The 8,876-nt window shown below is 52.2% G+C and overlaps 1 protein-coding gene across 3 annotated transcripts in view; it reads left to right on the forward strand.

Moving 5' to 3' along the window:
• Positions 1 to 7,478, forward strand: part of TTYH2 (tweety family member 2) — a 48,453-nt gene extending 40,975 nt beyond the window's left edge. For all 3 annotated transcript variants that reach the window (XM_063598793.1, XM_055101457.3, XM_034942815.4), the window contains one exon: positions 5,588 to 7,478. In XM_063598793.1, the coding sequence (XP_063454863.1) occupies positions 5,588 to 5,668 (81 nt within the window). In that variant the 3' untranslated portion in view covers positions 5,669 to 7,478. The remainder of the gene's footprint in view (positions 1 to 5,587) is intronic.
• The last annotated feature ends 1,398 nt before the right edge of the window (positions 7,479 to 8,876 follow it).

Genomic DNA, 8,876 nt, shown 5'->3' on the forward strand with positions numbered 1-8,876 from the left:
TAAGTGAACTGTCACTGAGAAGGAGATGAGGTGCTGTCTTCCTGATGTTTGTACTTCCAAGAGATGGCTCCCAGACCTGAAAAAACCATACCTGGATTGTAACACTGGCAAGGGCCATATTCAGCCTTTAAGAAGGTTTGCAGACATCTCAAAAGACAGAAATTATTTACAATGATAAGTTTTCTAAAGGAAATACTGCAAGAAGAGAGGGGGTCTCTTTCCCTTTTTGCTCCAGAGAAAATTAAGGAATTTTTTTTCTTTTTAGATTTCTGTTTACCTTAATCCTTGGTCTCTTTTGGGCTGGAGGGTGGGTTGGCTGTGATGGCGGGTCTGGGAGGGCTGAACCCGAACACAGCCTTCCTCAATCCGTCTCAGCTCCCCATGTCCCTAGGACTGTGCCCAAGTGGGGCCTGTGCCTCTTGTCCACCCCACCACCTCCAGCCAGAGTACCTGAGATACAGCCTCAGGGGAGTAGCTCAGGGTGGGCAGGTTGAGAAGAAAAGACTATGCTGTCTCATCCCAGAGAAGTATCCAAAGGACACAGAAATACTGGCTGAGACAAAGAAAGCTGTAAACAGACAGTGAAGTGACCGCCAAGGTTCAGGGACACGGACTCCAGTGCCAAAGGCCTGGGTTCAAATCCCAGCTCATGGCTTATGGCCTCTGTGACTTTGGACAAGCACTTTGCTGCTCTGTGCCTCAGTTTCCCCATCTATAGAATGAGTATGGGAATACTAGCACATTCCTCCTCGGTGGTGTGTGCATTGGGCAAATTGATTGTTATCAGAGCGTACGTGCGAAGCATCCAGTGAGTGCCGTAGGACAGCGAGCTGTTATTTGTGGCTTTCTTCCACCCCACCTTCTCCACAGAGCTGTGGCATTTATCAATTTTATTTTATTTTTTATTTTTATATATATTTTTTTGAGACGGAGTGTCACTCTTCTGCCCAGGCTGGAGTGCAGTGATGTCATCTCAGCTCACTACAGCCTCCACCTCCCAGGTTCAAGTGATTCTCCTGCCTCAGCCTCCCTACTAGCTGGGATTACAGGCATGCACCACCACACCTGGCTAATTTTTGTATTTTTAGCAGAGACAGGGCTGGCTGGTCTTGAACTCCTGACCTCAGGTGATCCACCCATCTTGGCCTCCCAAAGTGCTGGGATTACAGGCATGAGCCACCATGCCCGGCCAGAGCTGTGGCATTTATAAGAAAGGACAAGGGGAATCAAAGGCCAGAAGTCTGCCATGGGGTGGGCAGAAGGGTCCTGGAGCCAGGCATCTCCCTTCATTGGGCCGGGCGAGGCATTTCAGTGCCCCAACCCAGATAGTTTGGAAGGGGACATCCAACAGGAAAGCAGAAGCACTGGGGCCCGAATACCTGGGACCAGCGTGATAGACCTGGGCCCTGAGGACCCAGGAAGTGCACGCACAGGCACCCAGGGAGTCAGCTTCCCGGTCATGGCGCTTGGTGAAAATCATAGTGTCAGACCTGAGAAAAGAGCAAGTGGAACCCAGTCCCTGTCTTCGGGAAGTTCCAGTCTATAGAAGGGGCACTGAAGAAGGCTGCCTGTAGAAAGTGCTACAAGGTACTTTGGGACCAGAAAGAAGGAGCCATCTTTGCTGCTGCTCTAGGGGATTCCAGAAGGCTCTATTTAATAGGTGGCATTTGAGCCACAGTGTAGAGCAGGGGCTCACCCAGGGGCAGTTTCCCCCTCTGGGGACATTTGGCAATGTCTGGAGGCATTTTCATTACCACACTTGGAGGCTGGGGATGGGGGCTGGATGCTATTGACATCTAGGGAGTGGAGCACCCACCACAAAGCACGGTGCAGCCCCAGATGTCCATAGGTTATGGGGCCTGTCCTCTGCGTGTGGGATGCTTAGCAGCATCCCTGGCCTCTACCTGCTGGCAAGCCTGCTGGAACCAATCCCCCTGTCATTCACTCCTGTGCCACCACCTTGGTGCTTTTGCCTGGAGCACCTCACCTGCTGTCCCATCCCACAGCTTTACAAACACAAGCCCCAGCCTCATGTTGTTCTTTCTTCCTGGGGTCCTCGGGAGTGGGCTGGTTGAACCTGTATTCAAAGTCAGCACCATTTATTATTTATGTTTATTTTTTTGAGACAGAGTATCACTCTGTGACCTAGGCTGGAGTACAGTGGTGCAATCTCAGCTCACTGCATCCTCCACCTCCTGAGTTCAAGCAATTCTCATGCCTCAGCCTCCCAAGTACTTGGGACTATAGGCACGTGCCATCACGCCCGGCTAATCTTTGCATTTTTAGTAGAGACGGGGTTTCGCCATGCTGGCCAGGCTAGTCTCTAACTCCTGGCCTCAAGTGATCCACCTGCCTTGGCCTCCCAAAGTGCTGGGGTTACAGGCATGAGCCACCATGCCCAGCCTAAAAGTCAGCACCTTTTAAATGCCAGCCTAGCTTCTCTCACTAATCAGAAGCCTCCCGGGATCCTTTTTCCAACCACCAGCTGCTGTGGCCCCAGGAATGCAGATTGACTTTAATATTAATCTAAGCACAACGTAATTAGGGGAAATCTGCTGTGAAAAAAGAATTACTCTATGCACTGTGATGCCAAATAAAAATGATTTTTGGATTACCTTCTGTTTGAAAGATCCAGGCCACTCATCCTGCCGTTAGCAGAGATAATCAGCAACTGACCTTATTTGCAAGGCTCAAGGACAGAAAACCCTTCCTCCCTAGATTGAAGACCTGCCCAGAAACACTTATTGCTTTGGCCAAGTTGACTGCCCAGTCCCACCTAGCCCAGCCTGCCCTGGGAAGACCCTTCCACCTCCATGCCCGGTAAGGGACCTAGAGAGACATCTAATGATGCCACAGACCAAGGAACCCCACAGCATGGAGGATGTGGGTGTCTGCCCCAGTAAAGACAGCACAGCTGGCTGCGCCCCACCCTCCCCGGGGTGTCTGCTCTAAACACTCCTTAGCACCGAGCAAGTTCGAGAGGTGGATAAACTCCTCCCTCTGCCGAGCACCCTCTCTGGGACAGTCAGGGGACCTCACTGGGTGGGTGATGTCACGCCTGGTGATCGGGATATACAGCCTGTCCCTTGCTGGAAATGTTTCTTCCCCCAGCTCTGCCTTCAAGGAATAATCTCTCCTGTCCTTTTAGGCACTGTTTCTTGGACGTGATGAACAAAAATGACCCAGGGCAGTTAAAGATACTGACGTTGAGACTTCTCTTCAGACTTACAGAAACAGAATATCTTGGGGAAGGAGCCTGGGAGATTCTAAGTTTAACAAACTTATTATCATTCAAGTTGGGAAATATTGCTTTAAGAAGGAGGGTCTTGGCCAGCACCATGGCTCATGCCTGTAATCCCAGCACTTTGGGAGGCCAAGGCAGGTGGATCACTTGAGGCCAGGAGCTCGAGACCAGCCTGGTCAACATGGTGAAACCCCGTCTCTACTAAAAATACAAAAATTAGCTGGGCATGGTGATGGGTGCCTGTAATCCCACCTACTCGGGAGGCTGAGGCAGGAGAATCACTTGAACCCAGGAGGCGGAGGTTGTAGTGAGCTGAGATTGCACCACTGCACTCCAGCCTGGGTGACAGAGTGAGATTCTGTCTCAAAGAAAATAAAAAAGAAGAAGGAGGGTCTCATACTTGCGTATGCATCAGAATCGCCTGAGGGACCCACCCTGTTTCTGATTCAGAAAATCTGAGTTGGAGCCTGGAGATGTGCCTTTTTTGTTTTTTTGAGACTGAGTTTCACTCTTGTTGCCCAGGCTGGAGTGCAGTGGCATAATCTCGGCTCACTGCAACCTCTGCTCCCCAGGACCAAGCAATTCTCCTGCCTCAGCCTCCTGAGTAGCTGAGATTACAGGCCCCCACCACCACGCCCAGCTGACTTTTTGTATTTTTAGTAGAGACAGGGTTTCACCATGTTGGCCAGGCTGGTCTTGAACTCCTGAGCTCTGGTGATCCACCTGTCTCGGCCTCCCAAAGTGCTGGGATTACAGGTGTGAGCCACCGTGCCTGGCCGGAGATGTGCGTGTCTGACATATTCCTAGGTAAAGCTGCTGCTGCTGCCCTGGAAACCACGCTTGGAGAACCACTGCTCTGAGGCCAGCTTCTTCAGCCTCAGTGCTATTGACGGGCAGGGTCATTCTCGGTGGGGGGTTCCTGTACATTGTAGGACGTCTAGCAGCATCCCTGGCATCTACTTGCTACATGCCAGTGGCAGCCCAGTGCCCAGTTGTGACAACCAGAATATCTCCAGACATTGCCTAATGCCCCTGGGAGGTAAAAACACCCCTGGCTGAGACCCACTGGGTCGAAAACCTCATGCTCCCTCCTCCCCAACCCCAGCCCAAGTGGAAGCATTCCATTCCCCCTGATGTGAATGGCCTGGACCCCTGAAACTTCCCGGGTCAGGAGAGTGGCAGTTTCTGGAAGCTTGTTAGAAGTGCAGAATCTCAGGTCCTGTGGACAAGATCCCCAGGTAGCCTGTGTGCAGGGTATAGAGTGAAAGGCCCTCTCCACTGCCAAGGACGAGTAACTAAGTTCTGTCAAGCACCTACTCTGTACTGGGTCACTGCTCCTCCAACTTGAATGCACACTGGAATTGCCTAAAGAGCTCTAAAAACACTGATAGCTCTTTAAATTCATTTTATGTTATGTGTGTGGTCTTTGTTTTTTTTTTAAGATAGAGGGTCTCGCTCCGTTGCCCAGGGTGAAGTGCAGTGGTGTGATCTTAGCTTGCTGCAACCTCCACCTCTTGGGCTCAAGTACCTTCTCCTCCTGCCTCAGCCTCCCAAGTGGCTGGGACTACAGGTGCATGCCACCATGCCCAGCTAATTTTTTGTATTTTTGATAGAGACAGGATTTTGCCATTTTGCCCAGGCTGGTCTCGAACTCCTGGGCTCAAACGATCCTCCTGCCTCTGTCTCCTAAAGTGCTGGGATTACAGGTATGAGTCACCACCGTTATGTGCATTTTGCCTCAACAAAAATATACATATTTATATACTAGTGGGTGTGGCCTGGGCATCGGGATGTTTTTAGGCTCCCCAGGTGTTTCTGGCGAGCAGCCCAGTTTGAGAGCAGCTGTGTTAAGGCTCTTCCCTGCTCCATATCATTTCGCCCTTTCAACGTAAGAGCTGGGTGCTCTTATGTCCATTTTGCAGGTAGGGAAACTGAGGCTAGAAAAGGCTGGAGAACCTAAGCCAAGGTCACGGGGTAAGATGCACAGCTGGGATTTGAACCTGCTTCTCTGAGTCTCTGGGCCTCTGCCCTCAGCCTGCTGGCTGCTGACTGCTCCTCCGTGCGCTGGTGGACCCTGACGCTGCCCCCAGTGTGAGGGGACAGGCTGGATGCTGGGGGTGTGTGCTGGGGCGGAGTGGACATTGGAGGACAGCTGGTCTGTGTGTGCATTTTTTATCTGAGGCCGGGAGGCATCTTGATGGATGTGGGGTGGAGGCACGGCCGGGTTTCCCTCATTCCCTAAGACACCCGGCCCAGTTCCACTCTGAGAAGTCCCCGGCACCTTTGCTGGTGCAGTGCTTGGCTGACCCAGCTCTGACCATCCCCTCTCTTCTCTCTTGGCAGTACTCTCCCAGCATGAGAGCCACCTACCTGTCTGTGGCGGATGAGCACCTGAGGCACTACGGGAATCAGTTTCCAGCCTAACAGACTTTCGGGGGTTCCTGCCTCCTTTTTCCGTTCTGGTTTTTAATTAGTGCAAATACAAGCTGCGTTTCTTTAATAGAAACCAAAGGCATCTGGAGCCCGAGAGGCCTCCTGCTGTGGCAGAGGAGCAGCTGGGATTCCCGACCAAAGCCCCAGGGGGTGCAGAAGACTCACCACGCAGGCCAGCCTCTCTCTTCTGCCCTGCTCTCCACACCAGAAATGCCCCCAGGTGCTTGGCTGCCTCAGAGGTACCATCCCTGAGCTGGCTGCCTGGCCCTGCTCACCCCTACGCCTCGCCCTTGCCAGGAGGGGAGTGGCAGTGAGGAGGGGGCCAGGTCAGGCGCCACCATCAGAGAGCTGTGTGTTCTCTCTGGTCCCACAACGATGACTCTGCCTCTTGTCAGCCCAGCCAAGAGCCCAGACGACCCCTCTCGGAGTCACCTCTGTCCTCGTTCCCTGCAGGTAACATGAGAAGGGCTGATCAGGAGATGCTCTTTAAGAAGTTCGCACCCCTGCTGACACCAGAACAGCCCAAATCAGAGTTCCCAGGGCCAGACAGGCTCTTCCTGGGCCACAGAGGGGAGGCATCAGGAAAGCTCTGCAGTGGGGGGCTGGTGGCTCCGGGGCTGGGGGATCACAGGCTGGTGAACCCCGGTGGGAACAGAGGTGAAAGCCTGCCACATTCCGCCTGACTCCCTAACCCTCCATTGCCTCGCCTCTATTCCAGAATCAATGCTGCAGAATGTGTTAGCTGCAGATAGGCATGGTCTCAGGTATGAACAGACACTTTGAAACGACTTTAGGTCTTTCTTTTCTCCAGTGTTTTAAACACGTTGATTATCCAAAGAATTGAAACTCCTAGCACATCCAGTTTTTACAACAGATTTGCAGCTCATTCCTTACCCTGGTTAGGTCACTACTTTTGCAGATTTTGCTGGCACTGATCTGGAGATCTGCAGATCTGGAGGAGACGGGAAGGAGTCGATTCTTAAATAAGGATCAATGAGGCATCCTGTCCCAAGCTACTGTTTGGTGGGGATCTGGGTTCATCTCACCCACAGAGGGAGGATCTTTAAGAGGAGAAAAAAGCCAAGAGGGAAAGCCAGAGTTCCCTGTTCTAGGGGACTAGCCAAATGCCTACATCAGCTGTCCCCTCCCTGTTGTCTCCAAGTAAGTTTGCCAGAAAAGGTTTTAGCAAAGTGCTACAACTGTGTCTTTATAGGAGGATAGGCCTCTGCCCTGCCCCACACCCACCACCTGTCCCCACCCAGTGTCCCAGGCCACAGGAGCTTATTGGCCAGGAGGGAATAATGTCCCCCAATACTGCCTGTTGAGGGACCAGAGTTGGGGTCTTTGGTGCTTCCAACCTCCTGCCAACCTGGAGTTCACAACACCAGAGCCCCACGGCCTCGCACACTGAAGCAGGGGCGTGCGGTGACTCGGTGCTTCTGTTTTGGAAGAACCACCTGTCATCAAAACATGGACAGCAGGGTGTTCTCAGCTCCCAGCGAAGCCTCCACAACAGAATGGGGCCACAGGGCAGCCGGGACTCCCTGTCTCACCTACATTAACCCATGCATACTGTATGCCATAAACTCACTTTGGTATGTCCGCGTCACATGCAGAGAGGAACTCTGCGACGTCAAAGTGTTGCTTCTTAAAGTTTCATTATTGGCAACTAGAGGGTTGTTTTTAATGCATGGAAACTAAACAGATTCCTCGGGGAGTTCCTGAAGGAACCAGGTGGGCAAACCTTTGCTTATATACATGCGGCCTCACCTGGAAGAGAAATAAACCACTTGTACTAAAATGTGCGTTCCGTTTCTGACTTCCACAGCTGCAGGAAATAACGAGGGTATTGAAAGATGGAGCGGTCCCCTCCGGCAGGGTCATGTGGTGGGAGGCTTAGAAGCAGATTCCAGTCGCGATTTCCGTGCCAGGACTGAAAGAGGGGCTTGAACGAATGTCATGGGGCTCTTGCGGGGCTTCCAGCTGCTCTTACAGGACCAGGGACAGGACTTATTTCTGCCCTGATCTTTCTCCAGAATTCCCCCTAAGGGTCACTGTTCTTTTTTTGTTCTTTTTGTTTTGTTTTGTTTTGTTTTGTTTTGAGACAGAGTCTCGCTCCGTCACCCAGGCTGGAGTGCAGTGGCGCCATCTCGGCTCACTGCAACCTCCACCTTTGGGGTTCAAGAGATTCTCCTGCCTCAGCCTCCCAAGGAGCTGGGATTACAGGTGGGTGCCGCCACACCCGGCTAATTGTTGTATTTTTAGTAGAGACGGGGTTTCACCGTATTGGCCAGGCTGATCTCGAATTCGACCTCAGATGATCCGCCTGCCTTGGCCTCCCAAAGTGCTGGGATTACAGGCGTGAGCCACCTCACTCAGCCGTTAACTGCATCTCAATACCCAAATGAGATTGGCTTTAGGGGGCTTCCATTGTCTCGGAGCTGGAGTGGGACCTGACTTGTAGGCCGGCCCTGCATGAACTAGGAAGGAAGCCTTGGGAATGCACAAGCCGGAGTGTGGTCTGATCACTACGCGTGTCATCTCCCTTTCTCATCTCAGCTGCATTAGTCTCTCCCGCAAGGGAAAGGAGTGGGGTGGGGAAGTGGGTTCTGGGCCCCTGTTTTGCCTGCCAGTCTGCAGGCAGGCCCACCTTTACCCTCCTAAATGTCCTCTGAACAGCCATCCTCTGAACAGCAACCTGACTGCAGATCCAGAACAGCCAGCTTAGGAGGAGAGACTGGAGCTTAACCTGCTCCTGGAGAGAGACAGCAGCAAACTCCACCAGACCCCTTTTGCCTGGAACAGCAGGTGGAGCTTTCACCACGAGTGTCCCAGGCTGTCATTTGGAGCCCACGACTTACCCATGGGGAGCAGCCAACAGAGTGGTTTCTTCTCCAAAGCTAATTCATCTCCAACGAGCTTTCTCCCCCTCCAAAGCTGTACAGTCTTAAATTTAGGACCAGCAGGGGTGTTTCCACAATCTCTTAACTCCCCACATTGCAGATCAGTCAAGAAGCCTGGTGTGTCTGTTGACAGATAGACCCATATGGAAAATTTACCTTCCTTTCTTCCCCTTTTCATTCATTTAAAAATGGATTGCCACCAGGTGTGCTGGCTCATGTAATCTCAACGCTTTGGGGGTCCACGGTGGGAGTCAAAGGCGGGAAGATCTCTTGAACCCAGGAGTTCAAGACCAGCC

This window comes from Pan paniscus, chromosome 19, assembly GCF_029289425.2.
Source record: "Pan paniscus chromosome 19, NHGRI_mPanPan1-v2.0_pri, whole genome shotgun sequence".
Classification (NCBI taxonomy): Eukaryota; Metazoa; Chordata; class Mammalia; order Primates; family Hominidae; genus Pan; species Pan paniscus.